The 23,112-nt window shown below is 39.8% G+C and overlaps 1 protein-coding gene and 1 long non-coding RNA gene across 2 annotated transcripts in view; one reads left to right on the forward strand and one right to left on the reverse strand.

Annotated features, from left to right (window-relative positions):
- The window catches only part of MYOZ2 (myozenin 2), a 38,847-nt gene extending 16,793 nt beyond the window's left edge, over positions 1-22,054 (forward strand). Inside the window, exons 4-6 of the mRNA XM_020781445.3 lie at positions 5,461-5,590; positions 10,770-10,953; positions 21,626-22,054. Coding sequence (XP_020637104.3) covers positions 5,461-5,590; positions 10,770-10,953; positions 21,626-21,860 — 549 coding nt within the window. The 3' untranslated portion in view covers positions 21,861-22,054. The remainder of the gene's footprint in view (positions 1-5,460; positions 5,591-10,769; positions 10,954-21,625) is intronic.
- Positions 5,696-6,914, reverse strand: LOC144583205 (uncharacterized). Its single transcript, XR_013536872.1, has 3 exons — positions 6,764-6,914; positions 6,564-6,636; positions 5,696-6,058 (listed from the first exon to the last, which is right to left on the reverse strand). It is a non-coding gene; the product is annotated as an uncharacterized LOC144583205 (long non-coding RNA).
- Positions 22,055-23,112: the final 1,058 nt, after the last annotated feature.

Consider the following 23,112-nt stretch of genomic DNA (forward strand, 5'->3'; position numbering starts at 1 on the left):
TGAAAGGTCATATTAAGAAAAATATTGGAGAAAGAATTAACGAATGCACAGAGGTCAGAGAAAACAAGGTGTCTCCAAATATTGTTGGAGAAAAAAAACCCACAAGACAGATGTTCCGAAGAGTATTGGGTACACCTAAAAATAGGACAAATGTGCTATGAACATAATCAAGGAAAGTGGTTAAAGATGAAAACAGCCTAACTTCCTTCAGAAAGGAGTTTTACAGCCTAGTTAAGATTAACAATTGCGTGCATGCTGGAGACTCCTCCATTTATGACCATCTGAAGTAGGAAATGTCTTTCCAAGGATGAGGAAAAACGGAGACATACAAAGTTGTAGAGTGCAGAAAAAATAAAATATGCATCCAATATTCCAAGCATGCCACACCAATAAGAGAAGGGTGTGTTTTTAAAGTTCTATCTAGTCATTCCTTACTCGGACAAGCGCATCACATTTAGCCCCTCTCTTCTCCATAATGTTTGGGTAAATGTGGAAAGTGATAAGTGCACAGGTGAGATGTCTCTGATTGTTTTTCTCCAAGGTAGAGCCTATGCACAAGCAGATGTATCTTTCCTGCAGACATGCTGCTTTGTGTGGTGAACCAATCTGGGTAGGAAATGACTAAATAAGGCTTATAAATTAAAATTGAACCAAACACTGTAAATGTCATAATTCTAAATTGCCTGCTGCCCTACTTTTGCGGTAAGTTAAAAAGCAGTGGCGGCTTTGTGGCACTGGAAAAGATTTGAGGTAGAAATGGTTGTAACTGTTCAAGTCATCAGTGGCAGCTGGCTTGTATTAATGTTGTTGTGACTAAAATAAATACTGTGTTATTATCATTTGTGTTTCTTGTTATTTACCTGTATACTGTTGAATGATAAGAACTGCTACAAAAGTATAAGGGGTGCAGTTTTAAATTTCTGCCTTAGGTAAAAAAATTAGGGAGCTCTGGCTTAACATCTCTATTGCCTGTAGCAAGGAGCAATGCCCACATATTAGGGTCCCACCATCACTGCAACCTCTCCTTCAAGTGTCTGCAGAAACAGAAGCAGCAGGGACTCCCCCATGCTTGCCACCATACTGCCCCAAGATGGTCCCTAATCTTTCACTATTCTGCTTTTACAACAATGCCTAGTTGTGAATAGTCCTAGAAACAAAGATAATGATGAACTCACACATACACCAATGGCTGTGACTTTTTAGACCACTTTCTCTTCAATGCCTTGACATCAGTCAAGTATCATTGTAAAAACAGAACCGCGGAGCAGCAGGGGCTGTCTTGCATTGGGCAGCAGCCATCCCCATCACTCCAGCATCTGAGACAACTGCTTCAGCATGTCCAATGATAGGGCCGGACCTCTGGCTACACTTGAAGGGAGTTTCACTCCAATGACATTTAGAGGGTGACATGTTCCCTGTCCCTGAGCTAATGATTCCATTTCATTAAAGATCAATGTGTTTAATGAGTTGAACCTATGAAACTGGAAATAAATACTTCTAATCTCAATGGTGCTTCCTACCAAATAGGATCGTGGGCAGGCTGGCTTTAATAAACTGGATATCATGCTGTATATGGCTGCTTTTGGTCTGTGTGCATATATACAATCATACTGCCTGAGCTTCTACACTCCACAATTGATACCTATGAAGATCCTAAGATGAATCTTTCAGGGTTAGTTGAAATGGATAGATGTGGTGCCGTTTACACTGATCATCACTCACCAATGGCAAAGCACCAGGTTATTCAGATCAGTTCAAGCAAATGCCAGTAAAAACATCACTGCATTCCACAAAGACAAAGGGCTGGCTTTGTTGCCTTTTTTTTTTTAAGTGGAAGCTATTTTTAGAAAACTAGCTTAATGTTCTGTGCATAACTTCTATGTGTTTTTTTTCTCTCATTCTTCACCACTTTACTTCCAAAAACCACCTCCTAACAACCTACCCTAGACAGGATATGCTATACTTCGAATATTATGAAACTCTTATGAGTAGAAATCAGGAAAAGGTTGCATGGTTGTTGAAACAATACAAATACAAGAACAGGTGATACCTTTAATCTACCATTAAGAATGAGAGTATTGTTTGGAAAATTATGTTTTTAAAAGTAACATTAAAGAACCAAAGTTTTGGAAGTAACTACTTAATGTCACAGTTAACATTTCAGGAAAGTATCTTGTCATTTTTCCAAAAATAGTTTCCCCCCCCTTACATTTAGTTACTTGAAAAAATCTGAATGCAGCTGCATGTGGTATCTTGAAAACCAGCCCCTGAATGCTACCTTATCTATGTTACTGAGGTGGCAACCCCATAACTTTTGCAGTAACTAAAAATCAACCATTGCATGGCAACTGTAAGAGAATTGAACCATACTTTCATAACTGGGAGAAAAAAATAAATTATAAGGATCCCCATTAGTTGTAATAAATAACATCCAAACTTTGCAGTTAAGCTTTCCTATTAAGAATTGCAGTTTTATCATGATCTGGTTTCAGCTGTTCCTTATGTCCAAAGAAAACTCAAAGGCAACCTGTACTTTAAACCTATTTCATTCCAGTGTCCTGGCTAAAATAAGGTTCTGGTGTTATAGACAGCTCTAATTCTATGTTAAAGAAACAATGATTAAGGCTTAGGATGGAATCTTGGAACTAATGACCCAGTAGAAAGGGTGGATAACTCTAGCCTATTATTAGCCATCATGAAGCGGCCTGTACTGTGGTGATTGCACATCTGAGATGATATTGGGGGAGTTCTTTATGTACATTGTATAAGTATGACTCAGTAGGTGTCTAATGTATGAAAATAATTGGTAATTTATGCTAGCATAGTGCAGCAGTCTGGTGCTGAGCCTTTGGCTATTAAACAGGAGTAGCTACTCTGGAATGTCATAATTGGCTGGAAATAGCAAGCTTAAGTTCATTGGGTCAGAAAGGCCATTTAGGGATAGTGCAGGAGAAAGAGCTCTAAGCTCTTTAGGTAAAGAATCCCCAAGGCCAGCATCTGCATGCACAGGTCTGCTCAAGCATTGTAAGTGTGATAAAAGAGACATATAAATGTATCCTGCAAGGCATCTTTTTCTTCCACTGTAAGCAAGAATTGCAGCAGGGAAGGATAGGGGTCAGGTCTACAGTAATGAGGAAAGGAGGGTATTGGGAGATGTATCACTTTTCATCTAGCACAAGTGAGCTTACAATCAGGACACTTTAACTTGTCTAGAATACCAGTAAGAGCCTGGGTCTTCCACAAGTGACAAGGGGAGCTTGTGAGCCCTGCTCCTCCATCATTCATTTCTTCATGCAAAGCCAATTCTCTGAAGAGGAAGCCTAGCTACAGCTGATGGGAATTTCAGTCCAATTACATTTAGAGGGTCATGCGTTTCCTCTCCTTAAGCTAATGATTCCAATTCCAGAGACGCTATACAAGAGCCAGACCCCCAAATGGTCCTGTGTTCTGTGTTACAGACTCAGTGGTTACAGTAAAGTAGCTGATTTCTCTTGCAAAGAAGGCAAGAGAAGGAACAGCGCTAATGCACTCCCTTCATTGTTCATAGGGTATAGACAGCTTCATAATGGAGTTAAAGCTTGCAGGGACAGAACCCTGGGATTTTTTGAGCAGCAGGGACTGTGACATCATCACCAGGGGCCCTCTCCAGGCTTTTTTCTTCTTCTTACCTTGGAGCTTAGCTGGAGACCTCTCAATATAGCTAGAAGTGGATTTTCCTGGGAACATTATATCCTTGCGAAAAAATCCTATTGTAACAAAATATATTTCAGGATGGTTTGATCTTGATTGGGCAATTTAGAGCCATTACATTTTTTTAAAAACCCTGCTGCATTATTATTCCCATGCACTAATCCACTGGCCTGTATTTTGGACTCTCCCTTATGGAACAAAGTGTCTATGGGGATGGTTGCAATGAATACCTTCACTTCCAAGTTTGATACTACACCACCGAATACCCCTGCTGTTTAAACGCCTGGATTTGGCTATACTATGCTAAAATACTTGAATGCCTTCCCTTCCTACACAGATCTACAATCCTGATCTCCCACGGCCGTTACTCTGTTACACCAGTAACACTGGCTTGCATCAGCTGGGGTTTTTAAAATAGCTATAGCAGTCCAACTTCTGAGCTCTTTCACAGACAACTTCAAACTCATGGACATTGGAGTGCTCTGTGGTTCCTTTAAAGAAAAAGTTTTGAAATAATAAGTTACAAATAAAAGCAAAACAAAGCAAAGTGTGCTGCTTTTGTACCGCCCCGTAGTGCTTCAAGCACTCTCTACGTGGTTTACAAGTTAATTATGCAGGCTACACATTACCTCCCCAGTGAGCTGGGTACTTATTTTACTGACCTTGGAAGGATAGAAGGTTGAGTCAACCTTGAGCCGGCTACCTGGGATTTGAACCCTGGGCCGTGAGCACAGTTTTGGCTGCAGTAGAGCAGTTTAACCACAGCACCATGAGGCTCCTTACCTGTGAAACGTTGTGTATTTTTTTTAACAATGTGGGGTAGTGAAACATGCAAGAATTATGTTATATTGGTATGTCCATGTAAGGACTAAATTTTGTAGTTTCTTCTTTTTATTATGTGCCACAAAGTCAGAACCAACTTATAGTGACCCTAATAAGGGCTCTCGAGGTAAGTGAGATATTTCAGGAGTGGTTTTACCAGTTCCTCCTCCACCACCATCAATGAATCTCCATGGACCAGCAGATATTGGAACTCCTGAGCCTTGTCTGACACTTAATCCACTACACCACACCTCTATTTTCTTAAACCATTACATTTAAGAGTATTTTTAGAGGCCTTTCAAATATATTTTTTTCACATTTTTTGCCATTCTCTCATTAATACCAAGGTTCATTGGGGTGAAGGTAGTTTAAGAAGCAACAAGTAAATCAAAAAGCTACCTTTTATTTCTTGAAATATTAGAAGCAGTGAATTAATCCAGGTGGGGAAAACACTGAGATGGGCAGCAGAATTATTTTTTCACAAGTGCTTTTCCAATGCAGAATGGGCATCCTTTGTCTTTTTGAGGACAGTGAGTACAGTACTCTAAAATAAGGGCATCTAACAACCTTGGCCACAGGAAAAAGGATATTCTCGTTCAGATAACTCATCTGCAAAAGTACAAGAGGTCTATCATTCCTAGCTTGCCAGATATTTTCTATTCCAGCTTTAGAAAGCCGGTTAATCTCTGTGGCATCTTCGTTCCATGTTTCTAAAGCAAGAGTCATACTTCACCAACTGGCACCATCAGGGCGCTTTGGGACGTGTGAGCATGAGGTGCCAAATGGAAAAGATAAAAAGCAGAAAACAACTAAGATTTAACAGAACAGCTGTTACTTCAGCTTCCCAGTTAGGAAACCCATGCAGCTCAGAGACACTGTTCTGTTGTCTTTTGGCACTTCTTTATTGTGTACCTGATAGCTGTGCTGTTTCTTCCCATTCCAATACAGCGCAGCGAAGTCATACAGTGTGTTCCACTAGACACTGGGGGCATGGAAGCCGGCCAGCAGTATGCACCAACAACACCTCCTAATACACCCGATCCACGGAACCCACCGAACCCTGAAACCATTGCCCCAGGTAAGCCATACGCAATAGATTCTCAACCAGATCCCTTCTTGTTTTATTAAGAAGAACTGGCAAAATTATTCAAGCACCCTAAGAACCAATATTACTCATTATTTATTTCTTTATTTAAAATATTTCTATGCCGCCTTTCTCCCCAAAAAGACCCAAGGTGGTTTAGACATTTCTTCCCAGGTCTGGTCAAATTATCTACTTGGACACTAAGGTAGAAAAATAAAAAAAGAGAAGTTGCAGTACTTATTACATTTGCGATATGGCTTATGTCAAAAAAGAAAAAAAAAAGGAAAATGCAGTCCTTTTATACAATGTTTACCATAGTTACAAGAGTGATAACATTTCTAGATTTTTCCCATAATGCTGTGGTTGCTTTAACTTTGATGAAACATCAGCAATGCAATGCCCAATGTCTTCCTGCAGTAGTTGAGTATAGTGTTCTATGTGAACATCTTCCTGCCTGCCTTCCTGTAGAAAACAATACTGTACCATCATTTCAACTACCAATTGGAGAAGCATACTAACACACCACCATAGGGGGAGACTGTAGCCCAGGGTTAGAAGACATACCCTGCACACAATTCTTCTCATCTCCACTTGGGAAGATCTGATGCCAGGTGATGGGAAAGATCCTCAGAAAGTTCTTTGGCAAGAATAAGGGATAACATCATAGCTGATGTTGGTCAGAGCAAGCAGTGCAGTCGGATGGATGGATGGATGGGCTGAATAATTATAAAGCAGCTTCATAGGTTTGTTACAGGAGCATGTAAAAACAAGTAATGTCATCACAGTCAACAACCTGTGGGAACACGCAGCCAGGGCTGAATGTATATTATGATTCTTGTACGATTCTCGTACTGCACCAGAATTGTACTGGACACTTCTAGCAACCTGAAAATATGACCTTCCAATCTGTTTTTAAAATGTGTCAGGGAATTCATCTGTAAGCAACCAATGCTGAAACTGAACTTACATGGACTTGAGCTGGTTAGAAGCTTGGAAGGGAGTTCAATATGGCACAGGGTATCAGTCTAATACATACGTATCTTAAAAAGAAGACACAGAAATTTATACAGCACTTTAGACATTCAAAGTGCTTCACTTATGTTATTGAAGTAATTCATACCACAATCGTGTTCTTAGTAAAAAAAGCTGTTACTTATGTAAGCTCACCAGGTATGTAGGGTAGATCCAGTTGCTGAACCCATGATTCCATTTCCTCATTCACGGTAGAGCCTCTTAATATTACATTAGAGTAGGTCATTAGAGCTCTCAAACCTTCCAAAACAAGACATGGTTTTTGAACTTACAAATTTGCACAGGCCATTCCAGAGGTGGGATTCAGCAGGTTCGCACCTATTCTATAGAACCGATTCCTAAATGTACTATTGGTTCTTAGAACCGTTTGCTGGCCTGAGATGAATGAAGGAGGAGGGGCCAGGTGACCAGCGACGAGCGGGGGGAGGGGGTGCAATTAGCTGCCTCCCTTCCTGTGCCACACTGAGCCGTCTGAGGTGGGGTGTGGGTGAGAGAGATAAAGCCCTGGAAAGAGCAGAGGCGTCAATGGGGGAAAGGGGGGGAGGATGAGCCCTTGATGACACTGGAGGAAAGCCCATGGCCTCGAGGCAGCGAGGGGGTGATTGACAAGGCATGAATGCAGGACACAGAGGGAAAAAGTTTTGGGGTGAGACCGCTTCAGTCAAACACCCAACCGTCCTAATTTTAATATGATTTTTTTCAAGTTAAAGGTACCACATAAGACTGTTGCTTATGTGGTACCTTTTTTTAAAAAAATGTCCTGGGCATTTATTCATTTATTCATTTATTCATTTATTTATTTATTTATTCATTCATCATTAGGACACAGAACCTGTTGTTAATTTATTTGAATCCCACCACTGGGCCATTCCCCCACTCTCTTGATTCACTGTCTAAAGGAAAAGACACAAAATAAGCAAAACAGATGTTTTATTCTTAAAGAAAGAACTCAAGCATACTCACAGAATATGAGTATTTACATAATGTGTTTTAATCTCCCAGTAGTGCAAATGAGCTGCCCTTAGAAAAGCAGTGGTTGCACTGGCTGGAGACAGAGTATTACTTTTCTGAGGACAAAAGGTTGTGCATGCTGTGAAAGGAATGAGCTCTGCAAGGGATGTATGGCCTTGAGGAAGGGCTCAAAACTCTTACCATGTATTTATTATGGCAAAATAAGTTGAAGAATAACTTTGAAGACCCAGCTTGGTGTAGTGTTGGATTTGAACTTGAGAAGTTCAAATCCAAGTCCTCCCTAAACTGACAAACTCACTGGGTGACCGTGGCTAGGAATGCTCTCTGATGTGCCTCAGGACTGTGAGGAATAGAAGTTGGGGAGGGTAGAGGAAGACCATTTACAGAGCCCTGAGCTCACTGGAGGAAAGCCAGGTTGTAAATGTAACAAAAAAACAAACAGATAGAAAATATCGTTTGTCTTGAAATGCTGTCGTTCAATTAGATTTTCAAGTATATTTGACATAGCTCTTTAAGATTTAGCACTTAGGTTCCATCTTTGGATTCCCAAACAACCAGAATCTCTGAGGACTAAGTAAGCTGCTTGCTCGGGTTTCTGGAGCTTGAAAATAAAAATCTGGGGCATTCATATTTGGAAAAGATTATATGTTGACACAACTTGCTTTGACCTAGCTCTAGCAAACTTTAAATTGCTTTGTTTCATGAAACCATAACAAATGATTTTTCTAGGTCAAGGGACATTATACAGCCCAATGTCATGTGTAACAGGCTGTGCCAGTCTGTTGGACTGCTTTCAGGAGATAACAGACAGAACCATTGATACCATATTTAGCACTCATCTGCAAGTCTGAGTCAAGTAAAATAAAGTTTGAACAAAAACTTTTATACAAGGGTAACTGAGAGGACCATTTTGTTCTTTGGCACCAAAACCATCTTCTGCTGTAGTGTAAACTTCTTTGCTGCAAGGACACTTGTTTCCTTTATCCAGAGTCACTGATCTCCAAAGAACCTCCCCCCTCACCCCCATTTAAAAAACAAGAGCTGACGAATCTGTGGGAAATAATTTATACAGTGAACAAAGACTCTGTGACCACCGCATAATGGAGTCCAAACAATATTTTTGAACAGATAGAATAAAAACTGGAAGCCTCTGCATGCTTTCCTAAGAGTAAAATCCCATCCAACAGAATGGGATTTTCCTCAGAGTAAACCAACTTAGGGTTGTTCTGTAATGATGTACACATTTCATAGATCGTGGGACCAACTCCAATACAATTCTCACGTCCCTATAAGCTGAACAGTGTCCTTAAATATGTTATCTCAAAATTTCCATTAACTGCTCATCATGTGTGTAATTTAAATAGGTTGTAGCTACCTATCTGCATAAACATTTTGAAAATATGAGTGCATGTTAAAATAATGTTTTGCTCCTCTCTTAGATACATAGTCTGGATACTATATGGATTTACTCAATGCTATTTTGGAGCATAGTGATATGGTGAAATGGGAGTCTCTGCTGATGTGTTTTCGCTGATGTGTTTTCGTTGTAGTCTGATTCTGGCTCCCCAGACAAAAGTGTTTTTTTTTTTAAACCCAACTTTCCAGAATCCCTCAGTCAGTCTGGTCAGTTATAGTCCAAAAGAGCTCAAATCAAACCTCAGTCTCTGTTTTCATCTCTCCAAAGAATCCACATTTTCTTTCAAAAATCTCTTTCTCCTTGTTCCTTCCTCTTATTTCAGGCAGGCTGCTCGTTTCTTACATGTTATTTTTTCAAGTTCCTTCCAAGCTAATCTGATTCATCAATTTTTTTGCCAATTTATTATTTCTGTAAACCCCTCAAGTTTTACAATCAGTTTCTTTAAAAACAGTTCCATGAAATGTAACTTTTATTATATCACAAAAATGAACCAATCTGTTCTGTGCATGGTCACAGATTCAACAGACCAGTGTAGTTAAGGACAAGGTTAACCCACTGTCTTCACTAAGATTACCTCAAAAGCATAGCACTAGCATTTCATATTACAGAATTTTTGTGTGTTCTTACAAGCCTGGTGATTCATTCCGGGCTGGTGGCAGAAGTTAACATTTTATGTCAAAATATTTCACTTTGGTTTTGTTTGTCTTATCTGATTTTTTATGCACTTTTGCTCGTCATGGTTGTTGATCTTAATTGGCTATTTATTCATAATGCCTTAGTTGGTACAATAGCTTGGAAATTTACCCAAGCAGTAACAAAGTCACTTGTAAGTAGACATCTTGGGTAACGAGTAATGCAATGGTTAGTTACAAAGTTAGGGTAAAGTAATGTAACATACTGCTACTGTTTAAAAGTTTTGAATCAACATTTTCTAGTTACTTTCAAAAATTACATTAAAAGGGCATTTAAACTCATTTTTAGATACATTTTGACAGCAATTTTTCAGATATTATGTTATCCTTATATCAGTAAGGATATAAGATAAGTGAAGTATTTCCCCCTCTGTTTTGTCTTATGTGTTTGTTCGGTTTTTTGTACAAGGTGGAGAAATCAGAAATGGAGGGTATGTCCTAATATGTTTTCTGGCCTTATGATAAGCAAAAAAGCAAAGCGTGCTACTTATATACCGCCCCATAGCGCTTCAAGCACTCTCTGGGTGGTTTACAATTTAATTATACAGGCTACACATTGCCCCCCCAGCGAGCTGGGTACTCATTTTACCAACCTCGGAAGGATAGAAGGCTGAGTCAACCTTGAGCCGGCTACCTGGGATTTGAACCCCAGGTCGTGAGCACAGTTTTAGCTGCAGTACAGCGGTTTAACCACTGCGCCACGAGGCTCTTGGTAAGGAAAATACAACACATTCATAACGCAACAAATTACCCTCATGATCAGAATGATATTTGGCACTTAGGAGATGTTGCAAGAATGAATGCATACATTGGTTGTTGTGGGTTTTTTAGGCTCTCAGAGCACAAGAGGTCCTCTGAAGATGCCGGCCACAGAGACTGGTGAAACGTCAGGAAGAACAACCTTCAGAACACGGCCAAAGAGCCAGCAAAACCCACAACCACCATTAGATCCCGACCGTGAAAGCCTTCGCGAATACAATGTATATATTTACTGTTCTAAGAGAGCTTGGAGACCACTGCTCTAAAATACAAACATGACGTATAATTTTTGTTCCCAAAGGATATTCTGGACCACTGAAGACCATCCCTCCTGAGAAATTCAACACAACATCTGTGCCAAAGTACTATCAGTCACCTTGGATAGAAGCTATCAGCAATGACCCTGAGCTGCTGGAGGCTCTATACCCTAAACTGTTTAAGCCAGAAGCAAAGCCAGAACTGCCAGATTTTAAGAGCTTTAACAGGTATTTGTTTATTTATTTGTTTATTTGTTTTTTTGTTTGTTTACCACCCATCTGGCAGCCAAGGCCACTCTGGGTGGTTTACAACAAATAACAAAAAACAACAACAGAGTAACAAAATAGCAAATAGCGTCATTAATACATGGGGTGAAAATAAAAAAAATCATAAAGTGAGTGGGAATAAAATTATAATATAATAAAAAGAGTAGAAGAAAATAAAAAACATGGAGCATGGCAGTATGATAGAAGTAATTTTGAAAAGAATTTTGAAAACCTCTTAGGTTTTATTGGATGGGGAAGTAAAAGCACGAGAAAACCTTGGCATGGATCCCAAGATGGAAGGGTCTTTTTGCACTGAGAAATTTTCCTATCCCCTCCTACCTCCTGATGCTATCTGTGACCTCTGGACCTACCTGACAATTGTGGTACCTTCCTGAACAATCTAAGGTAAGGTGCAAGGAGATGCTGAGAGAATGGAGAATTCTGAAAAGTGATGGAGGCCCATCCTGGTTGGACTAATTTGCTCCTTCCTGCCCAGCAGCCCCTTTTGCTCCATTTCACTTTGTTCAGGACATCCCTCACAACCATTCAGAGAGTCTTCTGGGAGGGCAGAAAGCTGCAGGGAGAAGGACAGGGTGAAAGCTTTCCTCCTGTCAACTTTGCTCCATTGGCTTATATTAGAATCCAAGCCCATGTAGATGAGTAGCCATCTGCTGAATTTGTGGCAAATGAATGGATCATGTACTTGTGTCATCCATCTTAGTTATAATGGCTAGGCTAGAGCTACCATGTTCGTTTGACATAAACACAATGAATTAGACCAGGTAATATGGACTATATTTTCTTAATACCTCTATGTATAAAATACCAAGAATTTTAAACGAGTACCTGGATTCACATTCTAGATTGGCCATGGAAACACACTAGGGGTGGCAATGATTCCTTGTACACCTGTTCCTTGTACACCTCACATACCTTGTAAAACTAATTCGAGTCATTATAAGATGGAAGCAACTTAGCATAACAGAACATAAACTAGGTAACATGATTTCCCTCTATTCTACTTGGTTACTAGATGCGTACATTTCATATTTAACAGTCCTGTGGTCTGCAGATTTGGAACCCATTTCAGAAAGATCTGAGATCTGAGTAATTGCCACATGTTTTCCTTGCAACTTCCTCAATTTGGGAGCTCAGAAAATGACTCTATTACTTCTTTTCAATAGGAAGCTAAACACTGTGCACTCATTTGTAAATTTTCAAACATCTTGTTTAACTTTTTTAGACAGCAAAAAGCTGGTTAAATTCTTATCAAAAATTATCAGCAGTACTTAAAATGAACAGTGTATGTTATTAACTGTATGAAGATGAACCGAGAAAGTAATGTTTACCTCTTAAACAGTGTCCTGTGGATTTCAGCAGAAGCTTTAGATATGTTGACATTGACTGGAAGTATTTTGGGAACTTTTTTTTAAACAAAATATCCAGGCTGCGGCTCATGCTTGTTCATAATACAGTACTTTCAGTTATTGAGACTCCAAGTGTGTTTTCAATGAATTGCTTGTATTTGATTTGAAGTGACTAACAGACCACAAAAAACTCCTTTCAGCATCTCAGAAGCTAGTAGCCGATTGCTACAGAAAACAGGAAACAGAGCCTGTGTGCCTGTTAGGACCAACCTTTCCGTCCTGTAAAATAAGAGGAGGCAAAAGTCTCTATGAGTGGAAATTACACAGAGAATAGTGGCCAACAACAAGTGACTGATCATACCTTGGTTTGGTGATAATCAGTATGTGGTCCACCAGCTCTAGTGATTATTAGTAGAGTGGCTTTAATCTTTCCTCAGCTGTCATAAACTGTTCTTCCTAGATTGCCTAGACCAGTAGTTCTTGACTGTGAGTCCCCAGAGCTTCTTGGGCTACAACTCCCAGAAATCCTGGATGGCACAGTTAGTGGTGAAGGCTTCTGGGAGTTTTAGTCCATCTGGAGATCCAAGGCTGGGAACCACTGGCCTAAGCCATGACTTAGCAGACACAGTAGAGGAGGAATGGAGATAGTCCAGGGGTACCAGGGTCATGTGATACAAACAGTCCAGGGTCAAACTAGACAATCTTGTAACAATGCAACACAAGGTCATGGTTTGTTATTATGGATATATACTGTACCATGGGATGAACCTAGAGTTCATGGACTCCCCTTTTGCTTCTCCTCTCATAGGCAAAGAAAGGCAATGAGGATCATATAAGCCACGGGAATCCTATCATGCATTCTCATAGAAACAACCATATTTGTTGTCCATCAATGTGGCTAAAGACATTCCTATGGCACTATGATGTCTCAGGATGCAATCCAGATAACATTAACCAGTGATTCTAATGAAAATCACTAGGAATGAAAAATTTTAAAGTTAGCCAATCATGTCTCAAGGCTGCAATGCCACTTACAGTTTAGCTCATTTATACTGATAAATACTCATTTATGAGTAGAGTTTTAGGAATATGATTATATGTAGTGTCACACCTAAATTGTTTCTGACACCTTGAGTTTAAGAAAGTCTTCAAGTTTGGAGCAAAGACATGGAGAGTTTAGACAGCTCTGTTGCTCTTCCGGGACAATTAAAGCCATTAACTGGGTGATAGTAATTAACAAAAATTATGCATTCACATACACATATATTCCTATTTTTAGGCTTTAGACTACAATAATTTGTACTCATTATGTCTAATTATTTTGATTACTCTTTTGGGGAAAATGCAGATGATGCAATCTTTGAACAGGCCACAGTCACACAACAATGGCATCAGTTGCTGAGTCAGTCAGGCCTTTCCATTTGCACAGCTTTATTCAAGGAAGAAATAGTTCTAAGAATTCCCAGTCCAAGTATAACAGATCAGAAGCATATTCACTATTAGTCACGGGCATGTGAATGCCAACCCCCACAACACACACTCTTCTGAACTTGAATAAGCTCTATACCAACAAAGCTTTGTCTGTTCCCAATCAGTTGTTATTTGTGACTTTAATAGAATAAGCTTAGATGAAAAGAATGAATGTAGCCGCAATATCCTCTCAGTTATCAGTCTCTACCATATTGGAGTACCACACACATCCGGCAGTGACAATTCTGAACAAATTGGAATGGGTTCAGAAGCCAACTAAAAGGATTTAAGGGGCCTAAAAGGGAAATGTTATTTATTATTGTTTCATATATTTATTTTTCTAAAAGGTAGGAGTCATATTCTCTGCCACAACATGACCCACAGCAAAGCACAGCACTACTAACAATGAAATCTATAAAAGCATAATAAAATACAGTAAACATATAAAACAATCCAAACACTAAAGCAGCAGTCACCAGACCAAAGTCTACAAGGCCCATGAAACGTTTAAATCTAATGTACAAAATCAAGGTTAAGGCAAATTAAATAGCCCACAGACCTGGAGTCCCTTTATGACTGAAATCTTGTTGTGTAGTAAGTCATGTCTAAAATAGGCCCACTGAATCAGTAGGGATTCGGTGAGTAAACTCCTTTGTAGGTTCCACTGAAAGTAAGTCACAACTAGAGTAGTCTCATTTGAATCAATTGAACTAATGGAGAAGTTGACTCACCCAATTGCCACTGATTCAATGGGCCTATTTTAGACATGGGTTACTAGGTCAAGCAACAGAATTTAAGCCTCTGAATGATAATAGTAGCAGCAAATAAACTGATATGGTTATGAAGCTCTAAGGCTCCTGGATGAAATGGACCCTTGTAAGGAAGTTATCATCCACCAGGACAATCACACTGGAGCATTTTGGGGTTGAGGGTTGGAGTAGGAATTAGTTTCCTAATCCCACATCTGGGGCCAGTAGCCCAGTATGTGCACTCTGTTTCTCTGGGGACTCTAGGATCAGAACGGAGACTACTTCTATTACCTCTGGTAGGGAGATCACTGGACATCATGATAAGCCTGGTAAATTGTCCCAATCTAAGCAAGAATCCAGACTAAGAAACAAATACTCAAGTATGTATTCTCCCTCTCCATCCTCCCTAGGGCTGCCTTGAGGGGTACATGTGGCCTCAGCTTTAGGACCCGGTGGCCTACTTTGTCATGTCTTTGCTGGCACTAAACCAAAGGCTTGAGATGGCATACTTGGGTGAAACTAATCCCACATACCTCACATAGTACAGGTCTCCAAAGTACGGGCCAGACCAACTTCCTTATCCATAGTCAAATCATGGATCAATGAGATTTCATGTTGGACTAAACCCTTCAATAGCAGAACCAGCAGATCTGAGGAAGGCACACTGGAAAGGCAAAAGAGACCATCTGACTTAGGGACCAATCATAGGATGGAATGGTTTTAAGATGCCTGATCATTCTTTCCTGTGCCTTAATCCTACAATACTATATCTCCTGCTAGCTGGTCTCCCATGTTATTACCCTTAATATTTCCCAGCCACATAATTCAATACCCCAAAAGAAATAGTGAAAGATGTTTAAATCATTAACACTTCTCTCAGAATGCTACTTCCCCAGATTTGTGAGTGGCAGATTTTGGTCAAGGAAAAGAAGGTTTCCCCCCCTGCTTTATTTTAATTAGTGGTGGCTCATAATTAATCCTCCACTTTAGCTTTTCTTTCTTGGAATTAACTGATACTGAGACTCCCTGTTAGAGGTCAACAAAGCTTCTGTAGATACTACTTTGATAATGCCATTGAGAACACAAGCTAACATTGCATCTTAAAAATGGATCAAGTAGCAAAGGGTTATGAATTCTCTAATATTAATCCCTGGGCTCCTTGCATAGTACAGAACAGTCCATCTATCTTAACACTTTAATTTTTGAATTTTAGTCTTATCTTGCCTTAATTGCCTCCACAATTCTTTGTTTCAAAAGGGTGACATGTTGAGAACAGCAGTACCTGTCCCTTTAAAACAATTCAAATTAGCCATGCATCCTGGGGTTCCAATATTTGGAACAATTCCAAACTGTCAAATATATGGAAAGCAAGAAAATGTCCAGGGGTTTCATTTTCGCCATTTGTTTCCCAAGGCAATTAGCTCATCATACTAAAAAACCTGTGACCACAGAATGTTATCCCCCATAATACACAGCAAATGTTAACAGGAGCCAAACAAGGGAATGGGGCTATAAGACTTTGGTTTCTATGTCTATATAAATTATCACAAATCCAGGGGAAAGCAACTAGATGACTTAACCATGATTTTATGGAACTGGCCCCAGAACCCTTGGCAAACTGAAACAGTGGTCTCTTTCTTCCTAGAATTCTTGGACAAAAAGTCCTCTTAGCAACATCTTTATCCTTGAAAAACCCTGACTAGGAAGCACGGAATATAACACCATAAGACAGGGATGCAGAAGCTGTGGTCCTGGGACTTCTTAGTAAGATACTTACACACTTCTTGCCTGGATCCTGAGACCACTCCTTATGGAACACAAGAAGCTGCCTTACACACTGTTAAAATTGTTGCTCCACAGAACTGGACAACCCAACGCTGACTGGCGATGGCTGTCCAAGATTTCAGGCAGGATTGTTTTTTAAATTAATGTAGAGGTCCTTTGAAAGATCTGCTGGTCTCCCATCCAAACATTAATCGGGCTTGGGTCTCCTTAGCTTTGGAAACCGATAAGACTGAGGTGTATTCAGTGTTCACTGATAGTATATAATATTGCAGAAGAAACTGCAGAAGGATGGCTTTTCCTTTTTCCGTGACCAGCAATCCTCAAATCTCACTGCCTTTTACCTCCCCAACCCCCAGGGATCCTCAGATCTCAACAGGCAGGGAGCTGCACACTGAGATGTGCATGTGGAAGGCTTTCTGTGTGTCTTTGTGTGAGAGCACCTGTACACATATGAATATACATTTCCAGGACTAGAGGTGGTCCTTGGAGCTGAAAACATTGCACTCTACTGCCATGGGATATAATAATAACTGCCCATTTCTTTGTGTCACCATGGAAGAATCTTGTGGTACAGCTGTACTGTTAAGACGACTTGAAACAATGTTAACTCATTGCGTTTTTTTCTGCTAATTATGTATGTAAATGAACAAATATTTCCTCTACACATTTTCCCCCTGACACTAACCTTTTTTTATTCCTATTAGTATAAACATCCAAAACAGAAGCCTATGTATGAAGTAATGTGACACAGAGTGCCAAGGTGTAACAATAAACAGGCATGACTTGTTATGCCTCTTTGCCTTGTTAGAGAACCGAAATACCCTTCCTGAAATGGATTGTTTTCAAAGCACCAAAGGAATCCAGTCTTTCTGGATATCCCTCTGTGTTTATAATCTACATATAGCACATGTAATTCTCCAAGCTGTGAAGCATCTTCTGCAGGTTGCCATATGCTGAATCCACACTACAGCTCTTAAATCACTGACTCCACTCCTTACCTACTTATGTACAGTATTTAAAATATTTAGACCTTGCCTTTCACCTCAAGAGGACGCAAGGCAGCTTACAATGTTAAAAACTTAAACAGCAGTGGCCCGATTTTTAGGAACCTCCTCGTAGGCAGATAGTCACTGAGGGGAAAAAACTGCCTAAGGAGAAAGATCATTTGCCTTTTGGGGGACAGACAACAAAGAAGGAACCAGCTTGGCATCCTGTGGGAGGGTGTTCTACAGCTTGGAAGGAGGTACAACGAATGTTAATACCTTCAAAATTTTATGCAAACATCCAGAGGAACTGAGCATTCATTTTATAAACAGAATCTACTGTATGTTAGAAGAACTTCGGGATAGCTCAGTAGTTTAGGTATCTGGCTGTAGGACCAGAGTTTGGGATATCAGTTCCCCACCGGGCCTCCTAAAGAGGGGCTGGACTCAGTGATTCTTAGGGTCCTTTCCAACTCTCCCATTCTAAGATTATGACTGCAAATAGTTGGCCATCCAGGGACGTGGTGGCGCTGTGGTCTAAACCGCAGAAGCCTGTGCTGCAGAGTCAGAAGACCAGCAGTCGTAAGATTGAATCCATGTGGCAGAGTGAGCTCCCATCGCTTTGTCCCAGCTCCTCGTCAACCTAGCAGTTTGAAAGCATGTAAATGCGACTAGATAAATAGGTACCACCTCGGTGGGAAGGTAAAACGGCTCCCTAGTCACGCTGGCCACGTGACAACGGAAACTGCCTTTGGACAAGCGCTGGCTCTACGGCTTGAAAACGGGATGAGCACCGCCCCCTAGAGTAGGACACGACTGGACTAAAAATAACGTCAAGGGGAACCTTTTCCTTTACCTTTAGTTGGCCATCCACAAAAACTTGAGTATTGTATGATGATCTTAAAAATTATTTTTAGTGATCTATAAAGATATCACTTATTCTTACATTTTATTATATTGCTGTTGTTGCTTTTTGCATTGACCACACGGCTCCCCATTATTTCACTGTAAACAGCTGTTTGTAAGAGATAGGAAACATTGCTTTTTGGACTACAATTCCCAGAATCTCATGGTTACCTAGCGTATGATTTCTGGGAATCGTAGTCCCAAGAGCTTCATTCCCACATCATCATGACCAAAGGGTACTTTTAAAAACTCCCCAATGTAATAGCTATTCTAAAACAACCAGTCTCCAAAATGCACCATTTGGCTATATAGAAAAGCTTATGCCATTGTCTTCCTATAAATCGCTAAGGTAAAAGCTAATCTGAATTTATAAAGTGTTGAACAGGGCGAAAGTAAAAATATACTGCATTAAAAATAGTTTTGTAGAAGAGTACAGTACAGGTAGGAATTATATGATTCATAATCCAAAACATTAGGAGAGCCAAAGACTCCCCAACCCTGATTTAGTGCAACATGCAAACATAGCCAGCAACTGCTAAGCCGTCAGTGTCATGAAAGGAGCTGTTGCTGGCTATGCAAAATAGGATTGTGGGATGAGAAGGGGCAACGGGAGGCTTAGAATAGAAATGGGAAGGCAGAGAGCTGCAAAGGCAACTATTACAGAACACATGATGTTCCCTGAGTTGAATATAGCAGTGATAGGGTCCTATTTTTTAAAATAATTAATATAATTCATTATTTGTAGACAATGAAACTAAAGAGTGCCTCTTGAACATCACAGACTCTTGTGTGGAACTTCCATTTCCAGGGCTGACCAGTCTCTAGACCTTGAAATATAGAAAGATTAAAAAAAATAAATCAGGAACTGGGCTGCATTTCATGACAGACAGCACAACAGTGGTTGTGTTGTAGCCTATTATTTGTAACTACCTGTTCCTGACTGTGTTTAGAAAATGGAATCACAAAACTGGCAGAAAAAAAAAAAAAACAAAGGCCGACCTCATTTCCTGCTCTAAAAAAAATACCTGTGGTTCTCTATTATACTCAGCAAGCATTAAGGTGTGTGTGTGGGGGGGCACTCTTTTTCTTGGCACTGGGTTTTGATTGCACACAATGAGTCAGAACTCAAATTACATGTTTAGGTTTCATGGAATATAGGGCAGGACAACTGCTTGACATCATCCTAATTACTGCTTAAAAAGGATTTACTCTTGCCATATATGACGATTTACTATTGAATTATGCTTCTCATCTTTACGTTGGTACCCGTGTATACTTCTCTAGGTCCTCACAGCCTGTTTCAGACATATTTCAGACACTGAAAAGCAATGTACAGATTTTCACTAACCTGTGAACTCTGTTTGTAATGTCAGAGATGGCATCATCAATAATTATGTCAGAAGGTTACTGGGAACCAGACAGCTCAAATGTACAGTATACTGTATTCTTAATAATGTTGCTGGAAACAGTGTCATCATGTTATGAAACAGAGCTGGCATATAAAGCTGCCTTACAATGAATCAGACCATTGGTTTGTCTAGACCTCAGCTTGGAAAAGCTACCTTTTGGACGATGATGGACAGGTGATTCTGGGAGCTGGAGTCCGAAAAAATCCCTCATGATCCAACTTTGGCAAAGTCTAGTCTATACTAGGCACACCCTCTCTGACTTAATACACTAATCTATCTTTCCCAGTGCTACCAAATAGGTTTTTAACTGATGACACCAGGGACAAAACCTAGGTTCTACGGTGTGCCAAGAATGTTCTCTTTGCCATAGACATCCAAACTACATGTTACAGATGACAAGGCATTAAGAGAAGGAATCTCTTTAGCTCTGAGAAACTCTCATTGTCATAACAGGAATTTTTTTGCACCTTGACTGGTTAACTAGCTCACTTTGTTTTGTGGCTGATCATTAGGAGGTAAGCACAAGCTTCATTTGCAAATATGATTGTCAATCACGAACATCTGCCAGAATCACATTCTGGAACACTAAGATTCAGCTTCTAATGATGCACTATCTGTAACATGTAGTTTGACCCTTAGCCATGGATATCTTGTTGCATCTTCCTCCTAGATGGGTGGACATGACATGAAATATCCAGGCAGGTTCTCAAGGTTAATCCTATACCCATCCTAATTTTATGGAGTTGTTCAACAGTCAGTCCACAGAATTCAGTGACACTATAATTATTTCCAGATAAGTATGCACAGGATTGCAAATATGAATCACAATATCCATCCTGTGCATATCTGCATAAAAATAAGACCTGCCGAAGCTCTCTAACATAGCCTTCCCCAAACTGGTGCCCTCCAGATGCTGTAGACTTCCACTCCTGTCAGTTACAGCTAGCATAGCAAATGCTCAAGAATTCTAGAAGTCATTGTCTAAAACATCTGCAGGGCATGAGAGCAGAGCTACTCCCCCCGCAAGGGAGTTTAGAAATGTTGCCTAAATATAGGAAGTGACCTATCTGTGCAACATTCAAGTGGAATCTGCATATAGTTTCAGTGTTTGACTCTACAATAGTAAGGTTTAAAAATAAATCTGGAAAATGTGTTTTAGTACTGTAATTATTCCAAGACCTATTGCCTGAAGGAGCAAATAATAATTTACCTGCAAACAACATTAGCACTAATGAGACTCAAGAGATTCATGCAGCAGTTCTGGCATAACAACTTTGTGATTGGATTTTATTAAGAAACACCTCCATATTCTCTCTCTCTCTCTCTCTACACACACACACACACACACACACACACACACACACACACACACACACACACACACACACACACACACACACACACACACACACACACACACACACACACACACACACACACACACACACACACACAGAGAGAGAGAGAGAGAGAGACGTATTTGCTTGCCTTTTCTAGTAGTTTAAAGAAGTCTAATTTCAATTCATTCACCAATGTTAGTAAAGAGAATGGAATACAGTATTAACTTCAATGTTTAGTTCTTGAAACACTTCATTGTGAATTAAAACTACAGGTTGGAATCCTGTTGCAGAAATAAGAGTGTAAGAGCAATTGTGTAAATTTGGTATACAGCCCACTGGAGGGGAAAAGCTGCCAAGAAATTATTCTTGTGCTTAGAGTTGTTCTTAATTGAATTCGAGCCACAGACTTTTATTCCCATGTAACCAGTTTGATCAGCGTTCCTAACTCTAGGCAAATCACAAGCTCTTGACCACAATTCCAGCCCAGCTGTAAAATGAGAATTATACTATGCCACATCCCTTGAAAGAGTGTTACAATCACCAGACAGATAAAACTACACACTACAACTGTCAAAAGGATATTTTGAGTTACTTTTTACTGACTTTTCTCCCTACCATTTACAGAGTTGCCACACCTTTTGGTGGTTTCGAGAGAGCTTCAAAGCTGGTTAAGTTCAAGGTTCCAGACTTCAACTTTCTACTGCTAAATGATCCACGATTCATGGTCCTTGCCAATCCCCTTTCTACCAGGCGGTCCTTCAACAGGACTCCTAAAGGATGGACCTCTGAGAATATACCTATAATGATTACTATACAGCCTACAGAGGTCAATGTTGTTCCAGAAACAGAAGATCTGTGAAAATAACATGAAACAAGTATTATACATCAGAATCAGCATGGTGGTATGCTGCTAACATGTGCTACTTCTGCTCCAACATTCTCTTTCATAGAGTTGAAATCCAGTAACATCTGCGGTTGTAATTGTTCTCTGGAGTTAATGTTTTTCTGCAGATCTAACACAAATAAAATAACTTGGCCATTACTCTTGAAAAACTACTTTTGATTCTTTTGTTCCTATGTGTTCTAACTCTCCATTATTAAAGTCAAATCTGAATTGACATTACATGGCTGCATGTTCATATTAAGATAGTGACGGTAAAAGATTTATTCATATTATTAGTTTGTTTATCAGTTCTGGTTCACTTCTAGGGAAGCAAGCAGAGAGCTTATAATGCAGAAACATATAAAAAATATATAGCAAGCTGACAGCATACAAGATAAGGAAGTATTGTGAATAGACTTAAAGGCATCGAATCATACTGTAACGCAAAAGTGTATTCAGGGAGTACATCCACATTTATTACCTCCACTCTTTGCGATGGGTCTAGGCACTCCCTTCACTGATCTGGAAACAAGAATATTTCATATGTGGATCTTCTAAAATAATATCAGAAAGCTGAATTTTACTATATGTTTAACTGTATCTGGCAGGTTATGAATGTAAGCAGTTGTGGCCATTTTTTTAGCACATAATTTCAATTTTGCAAAGGAACTTTTAACACACAATGGCTGAAAGTATGTTTGCAGAAACTGCATCGTGTAAGGTTGATGTTAGCAGCTATAGTTATTTTTCTTAAAGACTTCTACCTCCCCCCACAGCATGTCCTGAGGCTTTCCTCCTGGGCACAGGATGGGGCAGAACTCTTTAATGTCAAAAACCTGCTACTGGAATAATTTTACTAGCAGACAATAAAGAATCCCTTCATGACCGTTGTCCTGCAGCCCTCAATAGCTTCCCAATGATGAAATGAATCCAAAGAGATTCTCTGGACATGGGTGGAAGAAGCTGGAAGTCCTTAATTTATATTTAAAAAATTATCATAGCTGACGACTTCACCAATCTCATACAAAGTTCCATGAACAGCCATTCAGTCTATGAATTTTCAAACCAATTTATGTACAGTATTGTATTTACAATTCCAAGTAAGCAGCACAGCATCAGATATATCTTATTTGTGAACAGATCGGTGTACAGACTTCTCCATAGTCAACCTACACAATGCTGTATAAAGGCTGTACAACCACACAAAAATGATAACTGTATATGACAA

Source organism: Pogona vitticeps, chromosome 5, assembly GCF_051106095.1.
Source record: "Pogona vitticeps strain Pit_001003342236 chromosome 5, PviZW2.1, whole genome shotgun sequence".
Taxonomy (NCBI): Eukaryota; Metazoa; Chordata; class Lepidosauria; order Squamata; family Agamidae; genus Pogona; species Pogona vitticeps.